Consider the following 21,613-nt stretch of genomic DNA (forward strand, 5'->3'; position numbering starts at 1 on the left):
GGTAACGAAATCTGCCTATTCATTGTCATCAATCACTTGTCATTACTGACTTCATTTTCGCTACTCAATCCATCACTCTTGCATTCAGTACTCACTTTCGGTACTCCTTCTATCACTGCTTTTCTTCTATATCCTCCCATAATCACATATTAGAGTATATATTACTTAGGATGCCGACATATTCGACAGTGCTATTGTTGGATAGCATTAATGTTCCATAATGTGGTCCGTTTCTACAATACTATTGTAGCATTTTCGTTACTCGAAAGTGAATAACACGATATGACGAAATGCCATAGTTTTTTGTGAGGTTGCGAGCATAAGACGCATCCTAATTTTTTACAGTTGAAATTTGGATAAAATGAGGCTTGTATTCCGGCCAATACGGTAAATGGGAACTAAAAACTAACGATTGACTGATAATCATTGTACTTCCGGAACCCTACTGACATTAGAACATGGCACGCTTGTTATTCACAAGTACTAGATGTTTGCTCACGAAGAATCTATTTTTAAAACTTTCCTTTAAGACGTTGTTACTAGAAGATTTACATTACGCAGATTTACGAGTGTTTCCTTCGAGGCTGTTAGAAAATATAAACATGAACAATTTCGCTTAACAACCTCTAAAAGTCATAAAAATGGTGCAACTGTAAAAGTGCTAATTCCTATTTTTTCCCAGATAGTTTGATATGTGTATAAAATTAACGAAACTTCACAGTAAAAATAATTTTCCAATTATTAATATTTTATTATTTTAGCGTATTAGTAAGTCACGATTAAAAAAAAATAATTCACAAAGTGGCAGTATGGGGTACATCATTTCTATATTATTATTATATACATTTCTTTCTAGCTTCTGTCGTAAAGGCACTAAATTTCATATTTTGAAAACTTTTCTGTTTCAATAACAAACTACCATTTAGTTTAATTTGCACGAATTCAACATGAGATGAGTAGAGAGCACTTCTTTTGATCAGACGAGTAATATTTAACTTTTGAATGTTGGATATAATGACACAACTTTTGTGACTGTAAGTTTATTTTTTCTTAAGAGCGTATCAGTAGGTAATCTATTTTCACGAATCCAATATAAGCAACGAGGTGAACAAACGTGAAGAGAAGTTTGGCCGTGTTGATACTCGAAGGAATTACCTACTATTATAACCATATGGGTACTTCTTGTGCGATAAACAGGTTCAGTTAATTAGAATTGAAAAATGGCGATGTGTTTCTCCATTTGTCGGTTATGATATTTTAGTGAATCTAACATACATTACAATTGATGTGCTGTATACAAAATAAGGGTTCTAAAAAATGGGAACATCATTTTAAAGTTGGTATTAAAAGGTAGAATCTGTAGTATTTGATGATTAAAATATTATTGCATCACTATATTCTTAATTATAAATGTAACATTACATATTAGGCAACATAAGTTCCCAAGAGTTAAATGAGGAGTGAACAATGAAATTTCTTTAGAGAGCTTTGCTCGTATTCGCTATGAAAAAATTCTTCGTTTACAGTCGACTCCTGCAAGCTGACTGTTTTATAGATACCAAATATCGCTGAACTAAAAGAATTAGATACTCCTAGCAAATGGTGAATCGTATGACAGCTCCTGTTAAGTTACACAGCACCAACAAACTATATATTGAGATGATTGCATATGTTCAGGCGTCCATTTGCTTCATTGATTTCTGTGGGTGGTTGTTTTTTCCGGCAACATTCCTCTGCGGACCATTGACGGTCCTGATAGACAGTCAAAATTTGATTGAGATGAGTCGAAATGTTTACAAAAAGATTTAAAAAAAAAAAAAACTAAATGCACTTCGCATAATATAAGTTAAAAGCTAGCAGCAAGTGCCGAAATGATCGATCCATCTCCCCGATCTCACCGCCTGCAATTGCTTTGTTAGTATTATATAAGAATGGAAACTACCGTCACAATAGGTAATTACCATGGAAGGTACCAGTGGAAACCTACGGAAACTGTATTTTCTCAAATTTCATTCATCATTTTTCACACTAAAAAGTAGAGAAGCGAAAGAATAATACTGATACAACGTAATTGTTGTGCCCTTATAAAATACCAGTAATTTAGTGAAACAGCTTTCGTTGCTAAGATGTTCATATTTTGTTAGTTGAAGTTCAGCGTTCCTTTTCAGGAGTGAAGCTCTTGAATCTACAGTTTAAGGTGGAATCTGAACCACCGTAATGTGTTCAACACCCTCCCACCGAAAATCGAACTCGGAAACACGCGCACGAAAGAAGCGTGCACGCTAACCACTTTAAAAGCAAAATGAGCTTGTCAAGATGTTTCCATCATTAGCAAATCAATTTTCATAGCAGTCATAAAGACAAACTTCTCCACAATAAACAGAATGCATGTTCCGTGTGTCGAGGGTGGGTGTGGTGGAAAATGTTTCTGGAATAATAATTTCCCAACCCTTCACCCTTAATAGTTAAAATTAATGTATTTCTTAAACGTTTGACGTCCTATTAACAAATTATTTCGCCAACGTCTTTTGGTTGATCGGTTGATTTGTAGTTCAACGTCCCGTTTAGCAACGTGACAATATAAGACATGGACCCACAGCTTAACGTACACTGAGAAAAATCCGTTATCCGGACAGCATTATATTGTACAAATATACGGAATCCTCTTGCTTACTACAGAAATTAGTACTGAGCATACGTTATCCATATGCTACATATGCACTGAACTTAGGTGTTACATCACGCCGTTGCAGGATGTCTGACATATAACAGTCTTCCGTGTATTACATACATATAAGTATGTTACATTGGTCAGCTATATGTTATATACGTCCATTTGTATGTGAGATCCTGACCACCTACATTGTTTCATACGGAAAGTACGTATAGATGAAACACTTATACGGCAAGTATTGTAAAACATATGTTTTTCGTTATACGTTTGCTGTACGTTAAGTCCAAAAACTACATGATTTACACATGTAACATATGTTTTTACGTGTGACACATACGATATTTTCTCTGTGTAGGATCCGATCCACATAAGTTCACACTGAGAATCAAAACCGTATCTCCCAGACTGCATCAATGCATTTAATTGCTGATCATAAAATGACTAATTTAGCTTAACGAGAATTCAATGTCCTAATCTGTTACTCGAATAATCGTTACGCATATTTAGCGATTATCGTTGAAGCAAGCAGCTATTCTTACCTGTATTAAGTTATTTCCCATATACAAGAATTAGATACTACTTCTTTAAGCATTCGTACTAGACAAAAGCAGCAAAGGAAACTTGAGAATAATATTGGTCTCATAGCAACAAGATCAATATTCGACGTTTCCTTGAGAAAGCATTTCAAGATAATTACCCTAATTTAGAATATGCTCCACCAGCAGGTTCTCTCTTATTTTTCCACAAAGCAACGTCATCGGCATCCCACGTTGGATCATCTATTTCAGCCATGTAATCTATATCCACCTACGTCAACATAACACATCTATTATTATACCCAATTATATCATGCATCTAAAAAAGAATACTAAAAGAGTCCGTAAATACGATTTCCATCACCAAGTTGCCCAGAAGCGTAAATAAGCATACCACAGCTTCCGCCCAAGCACACAAAACAAATGTCAAATATTCATTAGCTGTCTGTAATTAATTTACCAAGTATGCAACTTTTGTTACCCTGCTCAAAAATAATTCTAGGAGTATGTTGATTTCCCAGTGTTTTAAAACTATTAAATAAGATCAGAGTGTTTTCTGTCAGCATAGTATTAATTGACATATACGAGTGACTAGCTTGTAATTAAGCCATAATTGCGGAATTTTTGTACACCTGACTCCCAGTGGCGGCTCTTGAGGGACGTCATGTCGGTAGAAAATTATTGTTTTCGCTACAAACCAAGGGAAGATAACTTTATACAATTCCATTATATTGTGTACAACAATTAGTACATAAGATAAGCTGTCTTTCCTTAGTTAACAGCTATAAAGTTTTAATGATGCGACTTCCCTTAAGAACCGGCACTGATCCATAGTTGCTAGAATACTTTGTCATACTTCCAGTGACAATAGAAGCCTCATCAAAGGATCTCTTCGAGGAGTTTTGTGAAGCGTAAAATATATCTAGACTATAATACCAGTGATTTTAATCGAATCAGTAAACTAATACAGACATACATATTACAGCTGCAATTAATATAAAGCTACAGGAATACATCACATGCCAAAACAACTTCTCTATTATACAACTACACATTTAAATTTAGCAAATGCTAGAAGAACGTTAGTGCATACAAAGTTTTTGTTTGAGCATAATTTACCCACAGCAATGCCATTAACAGCAATCATAAACTTCTAGAAGCGCCAGTCAGCTTTTGCCTTGGTGTTAAGAATATTTTTGTTATGCAATAGGTATAAAAATAATAAAATTTAAATATAAAGACTTCTTTCGGTTTTAATTGTATATCGTCAGAATGACTACCTGAGGTTGTCGAATTAAAATGATCTCGAAGGTGCGCGTCATTTTTTTTTTTTTTTCACATACTGAAACTGTGTAGAATATTACAATTGTAAATGTCATTTTCCCTTGGATATCCAGGTACCTGCACATAAGCTATCGTTCATTGAAATATAATGAAATACTTGTTGATCTTTCTTCATTTTCAAAGATACAAAGTATTTATTAAAACTTTGCAGCAAATAGTTATTTTAAATCTCTTCTTCCAATTGTATGATAAAGCGGGATATACTTATAAAAATGAGATTTACATAGTTTAAGAAAGGAGGAGCTGGATCAAGTTGAACGTAGTTACCAATGCTTTGATTTGGAGTTCGCAGATAAAACAAGATATATGTTTTTTATGCACAAGTTCTTCAGTTACCCTGACGTGTACAAGGAACTTAAAGTGGGGAATCTGTTAGCGTAGTGCAGTAAATTCTGACCAAGGGATATAGCTCCTAGTTTTAGCCCTAAGGGATGAGGCTATAAAAGCGATGTACAAAGGCGATGTATAAAAGCGATCAATAGGGTGAAATGATCGTTGTGTTGGAAGGATAAGCAAGAGGTATACATGCTAACCAACATGTCTAATCTCCAAAAGTAGAAAAGGTAACCTTATGGTCGGAATGAAAACTACCGCAAGTCTAACGCAGGAATCGTTATCAAGTCCTATCAGATGACGCTTTTCAGAATGTAGAGAACTGACAAATAGTTATCCAAACTCTTCTTCCATCTGCTTTAACAAGCTTATTGAGAACAGCATGCTGTGAGTAATGTATTGAAAAAGAAACTCAGGTCCTTTATTTGACCTTAATGGAACTGTTGATAGAGTTTGGACAGAAGAGTTCGATAGTAAAGGCAAATCCTACTCAGGGTTCTTCTCCAAGCAAAGTCAAGAGAGTTAGGAACAACCATCTTATTTTGAGAGTGAGAAACTCACTCCCACGAAGGTTAACAAGGGGAAATGTGACCTATGTTATCCGGAACGAGAGAAGATAAAATATAAGAAAATCTATTGCATCGGACTCCGAAATCCAGTGTGCTTCATCACGAAATTGAGTTCTCTCCACATTCCACTAATATGAAATGTAGTACAAAACATTGATAAAAATTCTCCATTATTATTTATAGAATATAGCACTTACCGAAATATTTCTGCTTATCATTACTGCTCGTATCTTCTCATTAAAGATATTCGAATTCGCAAAAGGGGAACTTCCCTCCTTATAGTTGTTCATTAGTAAACATAAGACTATTATTATAGGACCATTCGAAAGTTTGTTCTATGCTCAAGAAAAACATGTATATATCACCGATAATTGGGGCATGAGTTGTAGCTGATTTTATTAAACTTCTTTCTCAAGTAGAAAGTAGGAAGAGAGTCCATTATATATAGAATGTCATAGAATACATACTTTCTGTCCTGGCTATTTTCCGATTGAAATGAAATTTGTCAGAAATACATTTTGCATGAACTTTTAAATCCTTATTGCTAGGATCATGTCACTTTTTTTTAGATTCGAAAGCTTATTTTACGCTAGGTAAAAAAGCATGTGTAAATCCTAGGTTTCTAATATCAGAATTCGTTTAAATTAATTCTGGAGCTTCATTTTAAAACATGTTGGACCCTTAAAGCTTATTTACCACATTACAGACGTGACATAAAGCTGTATTTTCCAACACACTTAACATCGAAATTAATCAAAGCTTTAACAACAGACGTGTAAGAAATCAAAAGGCATTTAGAAGTTTGTTAGCGGAATAAGGTTTTTGCCTCCATAGCTAAGCATTAGTAGCAATTTTAAACTTCTAGAAGTACCAAGCAGTCATATTGTTGCTTTTACTTCGCTATGAAATATTTTGACTGTGCAAGACAAAAATTACTGAAATGGAATTATGCAATTTACCATTAAAAATATTAATTTTTTCAGTAATATTTTGAAGAATAGCTAAAATGACTTCTTGGTCTTGTACAGGTAATGATTTAAACCTAACACTATCTTAAGAAATATAACTCATTATTAAAACAGTTAAAAATGGAACAATACTAAATATTTATGCTCATCCGCAAAATAATATAAATGAATGCAAGTTTACAGAATTGGAAATAACTACTTGTTCTTTTACTTGTTAGTACTCAAACTATCTAACTTACTAAAACAGAAAAAAATAGTATAAAATAGTTACTGAAAATACATTAGAAAGTTATTTTCATAAGTATACAATAGATTAAATTATTGTACTATAGTAAAGAAAATAACGTAGCTATACTTTTTGTCATACTTCTACATTGCCTATTCTTTTCATTATAACTAGGAATGTTACATTGAGAATGAACTATCTCATCTACAAATTATTCGTAGTTCACTGCAATCTTGATGTGTTTTATCAATAATACTTATTAGAACATAGTGTTTAAAAAATAATTTTGAAATCTTCATTACATGCAAAGGAAAAACTGTGCTCAAGATATATGGTAGATTAATAAAGATTCTTAAATTAATCCATAGTGTTTCTTGGATCGCTCGTCAACAATTTAAACGGATATCAAAACTTAAGTGCAAACTGTATTCAAATCTTAATATTAAATCATCTCTGATGTTCATCTCACCCGCGATGTACTTGAACCTGAACCCACAATGTGGGGGTGATGTATATATTTTCTGAAAGCCTGGGTCAAGGTAACCAAAACCGGTTACCAGAAATTGGGGAGGTCTCATGCATTCCGCTTGGGGGGAGCACTTTACTCATTTTTATTAAAATCTTTGAAGCATGTATATAAAGTCCATTGCAATCCCGACAAATCTGAAACGGTGAGACAAATATGAAAACAGAAAAACATGTCTTTTATCATTTCAAAAGTATAACGTATCAAAGTAAAATAAATTGTCCCAGGGTCCCCCGCAGGTCCCAGACGGGATCCAACTCAAAATTTTTAAATAGAAAGGTGGTCAACTTGCATATCGTATGAAAGTTAGTGTTAAATGAAAGAAGATAAATCAAGTCTCGTCTCTTTATGATAAACCTGTGCAAAATGGCGGGGGGTCAAAATGTCAACACAAGCGTCATTGAAAACTTTATGCCCACTCCTATTAATCTGAAACGGTGAGACAGGTGTAAAAAGAAAACTAGAATGTTTGAACACACTTGTGTTGATATTTTGACCCACCGCCATTTTGCACAGGCTTATCATCAAGACTCGAGACTTCTTTCATCTTCTTTCACTTAACATCAGCTTTCACACGATAATCAACTTCAATTCCTTACCCATTTCAACGTTTTGAATTGGACCCCGTCTGGGACCCTGGAACTTTTTTTTCTTTTTGCTTGAATCATTATACTTTTGAAATAATGACATATCCGTGCTTTTGCTTTTACACCTATCCCACCGTTTCAGGTTCAAACGAGTGGCCATAGACTGCAATGAAGATTGTGTTGCTATTTTGACCCACCGCTATTTTGCACAGGCTTATCGTAGAGAGAGTCGAGACTTGATTTATCTTCTTTCATTTAACACCAACTTTCATACGATATGCAAGTTGATCCCCTTTCCATTTAAAAATTTTGTTAGACCCGTCTGGGACCCTGGGGGGGGGGACCCTGGGACAATTTATTTTATTTTGATACGTTGTATTGTTGAAATTATGAAAGACATGTTTTTCTGTTTTCATATTTGTCTCACCGTTTCATATTTTTGGGGGTTGCAACGGACTTTATAGACACGCTTAAAGATTTTTAATAAAAGTGAGTGAAGTGCTGCCCCCAGGCGGAATGCATGAGACTTCCCCAATTTTGGTAACCGGTTTTGATCTTACCTTGAGTCAGGCTTTCAGAAAATATATACATCACCCCCACTTTGTGGGTTCAGGTTCAAGTTCATTCCTAGTTAGATTATTATTTCAGTACATTCTCCATCAGTATGCCCTTTTCCACAAAATGATGTGAAAATCTAATGTTCCAGCACTACATTTTGTAGATTAAACGAGACATATGATAAATAAACAAAAATGAAGTAATCTAAATAAGTTAGTGGGAGAAAACTAGAACCTTCCGAGAAAACCCTAACTTAAGTTCACTTGATCGGATGAGACTAAACATACTTCACACCAAAGTAGAATTTTTTCTGAGGAATAACTGAATAACATAGTGTGTTAAACTCCAAAATTTAGAGAACTTATGCTTAAAGATTTATAACGACTGCTACTTACCCCTATGAAAAGATCATTCGTTTTATCTAATACATGTTTCAACTCAGTTAACTCCAGAAAATTTTCCTTCAAACGACTGGAGTTTTGATTGATCTCGAGCAGTTCATTTTCCATATTTTCCAAGTAAGCCTATAATAACACAATGATTAAATAATAATAATCATAATAATAAGTAACAGCCACAATTTGCTGTAAACGTCCTTATTCAGAGGTTAGATTTAGAGTTTGAAATCCAAAACAAACAGTGAAATTGCGAATAACATTAAGAAAATTGGAGCGATCTATTTCATAAACTTTATTAGGTGTACTTATTTTTATTAAACCTGTATTTCGGCTGTCCTTAAAACTTTCGCGTACATCCAACTGAATGACAAGTAAAATACCAATGGATTTAAACTGTTATCCTTCAATCAAATTCTGCTGAAAATAAAATGAAATTTGAAATTTTTAGGTTTTGTCCCACATTTATACCTTTTACACTAGAAGAAACGGTGATTAATGAAATTCAATAATAATGAAATCATTGGTGAAATGAGAATGTGTGAGGAAACAAAAATGTCGAGAATACACTCGTACACGAAGTAGTCCACCATATACTCACATCGCCTGGGATCGAACGAGGAACTCTAGAGCTCCTTCGTGGCTAATCAGTTAGCGTACGCGCCTTGGGCGTGGGAAACCCGGGTTCGATTCCCGACGGGAGCTCATGTGGTTCGGATTCCACGTTAATCAGTAGGTCCACGTCTCATATAGCCTCGCTGCTGAACTGGACGTTAAACTCAAAATCAACTCAACTCAACCCAGGGACTACAACTGCTATGATGTTCTGTGGGACTATAAGTTGTTGATTGCAAAAATATCGGATTGCTAATTTCAATTAAAAGTGTACATTATTTTTTTTTAATGCCAGAATTCTTCATTTTAATATATTATACCTTTTCAAGTAATGTTGACACTGGTAAAAGTTTCTGAAATACAAACTATTAATATTTTATGGTCATGAACTTCATTAAATCATATATCATGTACTGGTTGTGAACTATTAAAATTAATTTAAATTACATGAAAGCAACATCTGTTGAGTTGGATTAATATAAACACTTTGTACAAAGATCAGTCAAAACGTAACGCACAATCCACTGTAACTCTATAATGGTAAAGAAATTATTATTTTTTTTTTAAGTAGAAACACTGGTCATTTGGAAATATTACTCGATTTGCTTCACTGTGTTGCAGCCATCTTTGTTTCGATAACACAAGTACGTTCGTAAAACTCTTGAGAGCGGTCCTTACACAACTCTTCCACACACACGCAATGAGCTCGTTGTCATCTCGAAACTATTTTCGATTCACATGAGCTTTCGATCATTCAAAATAATAATAATAAAAAAAAAAACCTGCAGTAGGTCGGGACTGTATTGAGGCTGTGGCGCCATTGTTCATCCCAGTTGGCCAATCTTCTGAACTGTCATATGTACATGTAGTCTTGCGTTATTGTGAGGGAACTTGATGTCCCTTGCTGTAACTCTGGCTTCTTTGTACGTAAGGTACGCTGAGGCTTGTCCAAGGATGAATAATATCGTTCTTTGTTAATGGTTGTTCCGCTTTCGAGGAATACTACAAAAATCACCTCGATATGATCCCTAAAGAATATAACCCTCAATTTGTTGTGTGACCTGGCATGTCATGGCTTCTTTCGATGCGATCATGAATGCCTCCATTAAAACGGCTGCTCTTTACTCTCAGGATCGAAATGAAACAGTCAGGTTTCATCACACACGATAACTACAGGAAAGCATTCTAGACAATCCCCAGACAAACGTTGTCGAAGATCGCCACATATGTTCTTCTAATTGGCATCATCTCCCTTGTGAAGAACCGCAGAACCCAGCGAACATAATATTTCTTGAATTCCAATCGTTGGATTAGAGCTTGCACTGATCTTATTGTCATATCTGTTTGCACCACGATCTCTCGTGATGCATGTGTGATGATTTCTTCAATGACTGGTGCATTTTCATCGGCTGTGACGATTGACGGTTTATCTGACCGTGACAGGTCCTAGTTGCTATAATTATAACGCCGAAACTTATGAAGTTATTGAGAGAAGAATACATGACTTAGATTCATTGTGTTATATTTATAGACGTAAATTGAGGTTGCAGAGCTACCTCCGGATTTGTAGAGGAATTTGATTAATTACTGTGTATTGGCATAGTAGAGTATGACGTTGATCATCTGTGGTGTTTGGCTTGAAACAAAAGGAAATAAAAATTAAGTATAGGTTAGATGGTAAATGAGTAATGCTTCTTCTACTTACAAAATTTCATTTCTCTGGTGCTTACCATTACCGTGGGTTACTTTTTGACTTAATGCGAAAATACTGCTTAGAAAACTTGAGCAATTAGTTTGGCTTAGAAAATATATCAGAAGTACATAGGAAAAGTATACCAGGTATAAGAAATATAAAGAATCAACTTTATAAGATTGAGACAAGTTTGGTATGAGGTAGGTTTGGACTAGAGAGTTTGAGCAGATATTTCGAACTTTAAATCGAGGATGAACATTTTCCAAACCTCAAATCGAAGAGAATGAAGTCAAATCAGATTTGATTTGAAAAAATTTGATGAAAGAATAGATGTCACGTAGTTTTTTGAATAAGGATTATGTAAAGACAGAATCATGTGATTTTGATTTTGAAGATTCTAAATATACGTATTAAGGCAGATATTGGAACTTATATGAAGACACTTTAAGAATTTAATCAATTTTAGACATCAAAAGAAGTAGGTTGATGGTAGCATACGTACGAACAACTAAGTTGGACGTAATGCAATAAATAAATAAATAAATAAATAAAATCTCTAATACGTAACTAGGCATATGCTAAATAAATCTATATACAGATTAATTTGAATATCTAATAAAGTACGGGACAAAAATAAACTATCAAAAATGCCATTATATACCTATGTTAAATGCAAAAAGTGCAGTAGATGAAGCGCTTGAACAGCTGATTTTAAAAATAACTTATTGTTTGAAATATGTTACTATCATACCTCTAATTCTGTTAATTCTCTTGGATTTGGAGCTTTTGGTGCATCCACAACTTCTTGAACTTCAATATTTTGTTTCTGAAGTTGTTCTTGAATGTATTGTAATTTTCTTTGTAATTCATCACATCGTCGTACTTCGGTTACAAACCTCTTCTGGAAAGCACTCGTATGCTTATTTAACTGAAATAAATCAATAAATCTTTTGTCTTAGCAATTACAATGTCAAGAATACATGTAAACGTGTACTCTTTCAGACCTAATCGAAATCTACTGTGACATAACTTACAATGTATCTTTGTCGTTTATGTAGTATGTAGTTAATTTGGTTGCCTATGGTATGACCAAATCCATATTATAGTGTGACCTCTATTGAAAAATTGCTTGAGCTTTTTTTAAACATTTTTTTTCATTAAGTAGCGGTTTGATATCAAAGAAGTGCACATCACAAAAATTGCTTCACTAAGATGTATAGTATGATATTTCAGTATTAGGCATTTTATGCTTTTAAAGCAGTAAATATGAATGATCTTGATTTGTATTTCATGGATTGTTCAAAGGGCGCCCGTGTTGTGGTTTCCTAGGAAGGAGAGCAAGTATAAGCGAGGTTTCAAATATATTTTCAAATTTTGCTGTAACTAATGTAAAAATTCTATTGGGTTTTCGATATTCGCAAGTACAATTTCCTCTTAGGGGGGCAAGCGCTCCACCTTGTCCCCCCTGATGGGCGCCCTTGGATTGTTCATTTAGAAAGATTACAAAATTACCATATCTAAAGAAAGCAACTAGACGCTTCGCTTCTCGCTTCAAGCAGGTTCTTAAATGTCAAACTGAATCTAATCTACTATTTATTTATTTTAGACTAGCTGAAATGTCCGTTCTCCGCACGGGTCAGATAAAATATCTATGTAAACAAACTGAACAACTAAAAGAAAATTAAACATTTCTAAAATTGGATCTATTTTGTGTGAATGCATATCCGACAAAGTAGATGTGTTTCCATTGGGATGACTTTAATAGTAAACACGGTTTATACTTAATACAACCATTAACTAACCTGTTTTTAACCATAATAAAACCATCTACTATTAAACAGGAAAAAAAAAAACGTGAATGTAGACAAAACTATGGATTTCACATAAATATCGGTCCTTTTAGGGGTCCTTTTACATGTCTCGGCACCCTTTTTAGTATGGGCTCCTTTCCTTAGCTGATAGGAGCTAAATTTAAAAGTAAACACTTTCTTGAATTTCACCATTGAGCTCAGCGACCCCGAAAAATATGGATTTTACAGTAATGTCCGTCATTTTGGATTAATTCTAGAACATTCTGGAATATTCGATCAATAATGATTTGTGTAGAAAGAAAAGCAACATTGAAGTTGAAAATAAAGAAATGCACGCATTGTCGTTAAAATTTAATCATCATTTTTTTATATATATAGCACAGTAGCACCGTTGCTAGGGCGTTTTCTCCTTCTAGGACCTCTGCTGGTCCAAAGCGAGACCTTCTTCATAAATGGGAGATACAGGGCTACAATAGCATATAACTACTATGGGGCTCCGGGTCTTGGTTTCAGAGCCTTTGTGGCACGCACGGACAAACAAACTTACTTTTATTATATATATTGATTTTCGGGGATCACAGGGTGTGCACCTAATCGAGTTTATTATCCGAATGAAAAGTTGGACGAGATACTGCTTGCATATTGATAACTTAAATTCTTGATACTGACAGTGAGATGTATTCTGCATATATCTTTTGCTCTTGTTTTGTAATTTTATTATTTTTCCTATCTTTTTATATTCTATACTCTAAAAAATTTCATAGATAAATTTACAAAAAAAACAGTGGCAATCTGTTTGCCACTCTTCTATGTAAATCAATTTACACCTATAAAGTAAAATTTCTAATATGAAATGGTGCAAAATTACATTTTTATCAATAAAAATATCACACTTTCTTATAAATTCACTGTAAATTTGTAAAAAAAAAAAAAAAAAAAAGCAATTTTGTAATTTAATCTAAGGAAATGTATATCAACTTTCAAAATGAAGGGTTAATGCTTTTACATTGATGTTTGGCAATTTAATTGAAAAAAAAATCAGTATTCTCAATTGGTTGAAACTTAGATAATTTACCTTGCAAATATCCCTGGTATGAATACCATAATAAGATATATGTAATAGAAATAAAATGTCTCACGGACCACAGATTGTCCAACTTCACTACAGGATTTTTATATTTCTGAACCAATTATATTACGTTATTTGAAAATTATCTTTCAAATTGGAGTGTTATTGTTATCTGGCAAGTCAGTTGAGTCTTTGAGAGGTTCTTGTCATGAGGTTCATAATATTACAGGTAACTGCAAAACTTTTTTTTTTTTTTTTTTTTTTTGCTTGTTTATTGGCACCTACATAATTCAAAATGAAATGTACTCAATATGTATATAATGGTATATTTCTATTTTGTTTTCATTGTTGGACATCAGTGCTGGTAAAGCAATACTGAAAAAATCAGAAAACTAAGTTTTATTAGCAGGAGCGTTTGAGGAGGGGCAAGTTCACCCCCTATATAAGACTCACGTTCTGTACTAGTATATTAGTAGACAATCGATTAAAGTATGTGTATTTCCCAAACTCTTGGGGAGGCAATTCCCCCTCTTGTTCCCCCTAAATGACGTCCCTGTTTATTAGTTTCTTAAAAATCCCTCTGCTATTTCCCTTTCACATCCACTACAGACACCAGGCATATTGTCCGAAAATCCAGTCGATTATAAAGGGTGTCTGAAAAGTTTCCTGACTTAGGCCAACTCTTTTTATTATCAGAGTTACAACAAAATTTAAGAGGGAAAACCGTCTCCAAATATGATGTTTTCAATCTAAAGTGAAGGAATTTTTAAAATCGGATGAGCCATTTGGGCTGTACTCTCTTTATGTGCCCAATGTTAAATAAAAATGCAACGTTGCCATTTATCTGGACCCACAACATAAGTGAATAAAGTTACTGTTTGAAATGTGGGTTGGCCATCGACACGTTAGCATAAAAGACAGTAACTTCATTCACTTATGTTGTGGATCCAGGTAAATGGCAAAGTTGCATTTTTAACATTGGGCGCATAAGGAGTATACAGCCCAAACGGCTGGTCCGATTTTAAAAATTCCTTCACTTTAGATTGAAAACATCATATTTGGAGACGGTTTTCCATTTTACTTTTTGTTGTAACTCTCATAATAACAGTTACCCTATGTGAGGGGACTTTTGAGATACCCTGTATATATATATATATATATATATATATATATATATATATATATATATATATATATATATATATATATATATATATATATATATATTGTCCACTACAAACTCATAACCTGCGATCGAAGGAGGATTATCTCGTACCACAAGTGAGTGCTTTACCACCGAACCACTTTGTTTCCTAATGGAAGAAAAAAGTTCGCGTGTTTCTCGATATTCGTATTTGTGTAATCATAAGAAAGATAGCATGCTCTTAATGATTTTGGGATCTGAGGCTCCCGGTAATTACTGCTTCCGTAATTACTACGACATCAAGTCTGAACAAGCTTAAATTAGAGCCAGTTTAGTTGTTTTATTTCTTCGCTCTGAAAATATATATTTTTTTTTTTTTAACGTTTACAACAGTGTCTTATAAGGTCAATATTATGTACGAACTGTTCTGTAAAATACATTGCTCATTAAAATCCCAATAACGCAAAGGTCTCACTCCTTTATTCTGTGCATCACGGTAATTCCTAATAACCAACAGTGATACTTTGATAGATGTCGCTACCTGCGTTATCGCTTGCCTGCCTTTGACGACTACGTGCTATCTCATTTATTTATTCAATGATTTAAATTAATACATTACTGTGTATTACGAAATCGTTACGAAGTTTCGTATGATTAGTGGACAAACTCAAAACAGAAAATAAATTTGAATAAAAACGACTATAGCTTTTAATTAGGGAAGATTTTGACCTATAGTGTACAGCAGGCGGAATAATTAGTTTAGTACTATCAAAGGCTAGCAGAAAATGTGTCCCGAGTACAATGAACTAAATTTTGTTCGTTAAAAAAAAATCGAATTATCTAAAATGTATCGAGCACGAGATGACGTTAGTATCTCAAATTTCGAGGGTATTGGCCTATGAGTAGCAGCGGATGTCATTTGGCAGCTGACAGTTGAAGCTAGTAATATGCACAAAAAAAGAAAGGAAAGAAAAGAAAAGAAAGAAAAGAAAAAAAGAAATTCTTAGAATCATAAGGAAGGTATTGCGCCGTAAGGATAAGTGAACTTGGCGCAAAACTGCACTACATTTTATATTTTCATTTCGATCAAGGTGCAAATGCTGCACATGCCCATGAAGAAGTTTATGCTGTTTTTATGGGCAAGATACGTGAGTAAAAAAAAAAAAGCCAAAACGTGATTCAGCCGCTTTCTTTGCAATGGACGATCAGTCACAGCAAAAGTGAAGTATACACAAGCCTTGCAAAAGTCGAACAACAGTGGCATGTAAGCAGTCATGACGTCTTCAATGACCTGAACATCCATAACCAAACAATGTTAAAGACAATGTTAAACCATTTGGAGAAAAATGACCACAAAAACAAGCTCTACGTTTGGGTGATACATGATTTGACTTTAAAATATTTCCTCCATCGAATTTCTATCTGAATCTCTACTGAAACGTAAGGAACTCGAACTATTTCTGAAGTGGTTAATCATCTAGGACAAAAATGTGCTAAAAAGCTCCTAGCCGAAGCAATCAGAAGCTCTTCAGTTTGTCGGAAAGTTTATCCGGCACGTTTGGTGGGATTTGAAGGTCATTGTGCATCACGAGCTGCTGCCACCAGGCAGAACGACAGACTTAGACCTGGACTGTAAACAATTAGCACAAGTGCTCATGACAATTCAAAAGACACGACCGGAACTGGTCAACACAAAACTCTCTTATACCACGCTGACAACGCCAGACCAAGTCATCTTTAATTACCCGTCAGAAATTGAGAAAACTTAACTGGGAGGTGTTAATGCATCCACTAATGTAGTTGAATCTTGCACCGTCAGACAATCATTTGTTTCGTTCTCTACAGAACTCTCTGAATTGTGTTAAATTAGATTCAAAAGATCCCTATGAAAAGCCCAGAAGTTCTATGATGTTTACCGGGAAAATGGTAAGTCATAAAATGAAATGGTATACATGTGGTTTCATAATGTTATTTTTAAATAATAATAAAGTATTTTCAATTTTGATTTTCAAAGGTTCAATACTTTTTAGAGAACCTGATATTTCTACGTCTTCACAACGTAGACGTAGATATTTAATTGCTAGTAATATCTCATATAAAATATAAGTTACTATGTTTTCTTTAAAAATACAATCAAATTGTCTCTACGTATAAAAGGTTATTGACGCTAAAACCGAAGGAGGATATATAGGAGATGATTGACAAAATACTTGACACTGGAAAACTATATGGAATAGAATTCAACATCGAAAAATCGAAAGTCATGACAATATCCCGTGGAAACGCGCTCTTATGGGTCAGAGTAGAACAAAGAGAACTTGAAGAGATCGATCATTTTAAGTATCTGGGAAGTATTTTGACGCTTACTGTACCAAGAGATGAGGTCAAGAATTGCCACAGCCAAAGAAGTATTCAACAAGAAATTATCACTCTTAACTTAGGCTTAATACTGGACTAATGAAGAAGTTTGTCAAGTGATATATATATATATATATATATATATATATATATATATATATATATATATATATATATATATATATATATATATATATATATATATATATATATATATATAGCGCTATGTATGGGTCAGAGACAATACGGAAGTTAAAGAAGGAATATTTAGAAGACTTCGAAATGTGGTATTGGAGGAAGATGGAGAAGATAAAATGGACAGAGAGTAACAAACGAAGATGTTTTGAAGCGGATAGGGGTGAAGAGAACGCTTCTAGCTAGCATTCTTCATAGGAAGGCCAATTGGATTTGACACATCTTGCGAACAAATTATCTTCTTCATATCGCCATAGAAGGAAATATGGAAGGAAAGCCAGCAATAATAATAAGAAGAAACTGATCGATGATTTGAACAATAGTAAAAAAAATATTGGGAGTTAAAAAGAGGAAGCTGAAGATCGAGAAACATGAAAGAAACATTTCCAGGTCCAAATCTAAAATTGAAAAAAAGAACTCATTAGTCCCAGGACCTGTCAAAATGCAGAATAGTTAATAATAATAATAATAATAATAATAATAATAATAATAATAATAATAATAATAATAATAATATGACATTAGTACCTTGGAAGAAAGGAAAGGCATTGATTTGGGACTTCACATGTTCAGACACCTATGCCCCCTCCAACCTACAATATGCCTCAGTACAAGCTGGACTCGTAGCTGCTCGAAGAGCGAAAGAAAAAAGGAATAAATATAGCAATCTACTCGATAACTATTGCTTTGTCGCAATAGCAATTGAGTCTAGCGGTTCTTGGGAAGAAGAAGGCCTCAAATTTATAAAAGAAATCGGCCACCGTCTATCAATTAAATCAGGAGATAATCGAGCAAAAAGTTTCCTGATTCAACGCATAAGCATAGCCATTCAACGTGGGAACGTGTCGGCTATAATGGGAACGTTACCCACTAGTAAAGAGCTAGAAGAAGTCTTTCTTCTGTAATTGCGGAGAAGGGAGGTTAGGAGTAAAAACAAACATCATTGGTGCATCAATTTATGTAGCAACCGAGCAAGGAGTATGAAGAGACAGCTCACAGTCCATAAGTTTATATATATATATATAAACAGCATGAATGCTGTACCGTACGTCAAGACAGTGACATAACATGACAGGTTGGAGCCTTTGAAAACAGAAGATTTAGTAGTACCTGCCGAACATCATGGGAACAAAGTACCGAAGAATAGATATTTACTGTTTCATTTGAAATTTTCATTATAACAGTTCTTTAATAATCATTGTTATTTTACAATTCCTATGTAATTACTTATGGTTGTATCTAATTGCTTTCAAATCTCGATTATTGGATTAACTTATTTACATAATAATAATAATATCACACAGACTAATAAGGAAATTTCGATTTTCAGTATAATTTTTCTCCATGGATGATTATCTGAAAGTCATTTGACTTCTTGGTTTGAATGTTTGCTCAAATCTTACTCAGACACTGAAAAAGATACGACATTTCCTCAAACGATACACAAATACTCAGTTCATTTCTTTATGGAATATTTAGTAACAGATTTGATTATACTTTTCCATTGTAATCACATACTAGAACACTATTTCTAATGTCTATGTTTGTAAGAGCGAAGTCGGAATATATGAGTGATAAGGTAATATCACATGATAGCCAAACCAAAGGATTACTTACATCTCGAAATTGTACTAATCCTGTTTCACCGAGTTCTGCAACAGTTGCATATGCTGCCTCTGGCTGAAGAAACAGTTGCAGAAGACTCATCTGCTCACTGCGAAATATGGACCCCATGGCGGTTTTGGAGTGAAATTTAATTTTTAAAATACATGAAAAAAGAATCACTTCAGGACGTAAGGTAGAATAGAAGTGGATGAAGCTGATCTTTTTGGCTTCAACGCCTTAGATAAAACTTCGTCACTGATAATTCTCAAAATCAGGTGTTGATAAGAGATAAAGAAATGGATCGTAGAAGAAAATGATAATGTTATTTCGTTGTATTGTATTTTCCAGATAAAAAATGAGTGATAAAGTGTCTTCCTGCATTTTCCCGCCTGATAGTTGCGTCACGGCTTATTGTGAAAATGACTGTAGGAGACCGTTTTCGTAGTTAATTATTACATTTAACAGTTAAACCTACGTATAACGAATTGGAATTAGCTTAGCCCTATTGTGTCCAATGTAACTCATCATCACTTTCATGTAATGGACTTAAGAGAGTAGAAGAAAAAACATTGGAATAAGTATAATGAAAAATTAATTTTTTTAAATAGTAACTAGTGCTTGTCATACACCTAATCATTGGTGTGGTGGCTAGCGCTTATACTTTTGATGCACATTGTCTCAGGTTTGATTTCCTGTAATATAAAAGTTGAACCAATTACGGTAGTTCAGGTGCTGCTTCATACTGTACATTCATGTCTCAAATATCATTGGTTCTGAAAAGATGCTCAAGTTTTACTAACCAAATAGTTGCTACCAGTGGCGTATTTAGGGGGTGGCTATCGGGCTCAAGCCCCCCAAATTAATTTCATATATGCACAATTTCATTAAAATTTGTCGGCACCTAAAAGGAAAAATGTAAGTGCTCATTCACGTGTTGTGCATAGGCCCTCCCGAAAGAAAATCCCAAATACGCCACTGGTTGCTACATAAACTATTGAATACTACGTTAGAACTAAATTAAGTGTTTACGCAGAAGAATAAAACCTGTAAGATGAAAAACATTTTATAATATTTTGGGGTTTCTGGGGCCGCGGTGGCTCAGTGGCAGAGCGTTCATCTCTGGTGCTTGGGGAACCGGTTTCGATCCCAGCTCCCGCCAAGTGAACTTTGTTGTGGACAAACACTGTGTGCGTGGGTTTTCTCGGGCTCACGTTTCCTCCCACTTTCTTCATTCCATCATTTCATAAATTTCTCATCATCACCGTCACCTTGAGCACAGCACAGATAACCGTGATGGCCATAACAGTGGTGGTGTATTTACTTGGTGAGGTAACAGTTAAATGGATTTGCCGCAAAAAGAAAGAGAAAAACTTTCCATAATATAATCCGTTGTCCTAGTGTAAACAAAATTTGTCCCACTGGTTTCTGTGAATGTGGAAAAAATATTTAGTATGTACAAAGACGTTTTATCTCCAGAAACATGCTTAACTCTTTCGGACCCAGGTCATTTTTTGGCGTTTTCCTACATTTTCAGTTACTGACTTATTGCTCAAACTATTTACCCAATTGATATGGTTAAGGCCTCGTTTGTTTAGAAGAGGGATGTGGCTATTTTTGGTGTAAGTTACATTGCAGTCAACGGGAGGGAAATCTTTTAGGAGAATGTAGGAGTGAAAATTTACAAAAAATCCCTAACCGAATTTCAAGATCTTTTGTAGCTGGCACCATTGTTGCCACATGGGTCCAAGTCACCTAAAAAAATTCTTTGGTCCGTTGGTAAGGTACACTCATGTCCCAAATTATTGTCGCATGTTGTGACAATCGCCTAGAAGCAATTATTATTACATATGTAAATTATGTACAATCAACTCGATATTAAAATTTGAGTTAGCCAGAACACTTTTTTTTTTTTTTTTTTTAATGAACATCTTTACTTTGCGATTCAATCAGCTTCGATCGCAGGTAACGGAAGGACAACTTTTCTGGACAATAGATCCCGTTTCTTTCTGTCCTCGTGGCCCACACACAGGCTGAGCAATTGAGAGTTAAAATTCAAATTGTTAAAGAGTTAACAAGTCTGACGCAAAGAAGAAAGTACGTGCCTGGTAAGAAGCAGTCATAAAAAGAAATGTCGACCAATTGCGGTGAGAAGGTAGGAAATATAGTTAATTTATTTCTTCCCCATTATGACTCAAGGCCGGACTATTTTGGCAAATGTCATCCGTCGATTTCTTTACTTCATTCCCCAATCGGGTTGAGACTGTTGGTATTGTTTGATTCTCCGTTCCCATACGGAATGAAGAATTAACGTGCCTTAATTTTCGTCCAATAACTACAAATCCAGTTGCATGTCAGTGATCCATTTTATTTTATCGATTTATTTTATTTTATTGAAAAAATAATGCAT

At 34.4% G+C, this 21,613-nt stretch overlaps 2 protein-coding genes across 5 annotated transcripts in view; one reads left to right on the plus strand and one right to left on the minus strand.

Moving 5' to 3' along the window:
- LOC145678651 (V-type proton ATPase 116 kDa subunit a 1-like) overlaps positions 1-19,434 on the minus strand; it is a 127,545-nt gene extending 108,111 nt beyond the window's left edge. The window contains exons 1-3 of one of the 2 annotated variants that reach the window (XM_081749023.1): positions 19,219-19,434; positions 11,776-11,952; positions 8,717-8,845 (exon numbers count right to left, since the gene is read on the minus strand). In XM_081749023.1, coding sequence (XP_081605149.1) covers positions 8,717-8,845; positions 11,776-11,952; positions 19,219-19,335 — 423 coding nt within the window. In that variant the 5' untranslated portion in view covers positions 19,336-19,434. Of the gene's footprint in view, positions 1-3,371; positions 3,482-8,716; positions 8,846-11,775; positions 11,953-19,218 lie in introns of those variants that run through there. The other variant, XM_081749024.1, reaches the window with a different exon arrangement.
- The window catches only part of Nrx-IV (neurexin-4), a 283,070-nt gene that overhangs the window by 36,780 nt on the left and 224,677 nt on the right, over positions 1-21,613 (plus strand). The gene's annotated exons all lie outside the window — the stretch shown is intronic.

Source organism: Thermobia domestica, chromosome 2 (assembly GCF_964235325.1).
Source record: "Thermobia domestica chromosome 2, izTheDome1.hap1.1, whole genome shotgun sequence".
Lineage (NCBI taxonomy): Eukaryota > Metazoa > Arthropoda > Insecta > Zygentoma > Lepismatidae > Thermobia > Thermobia domestica.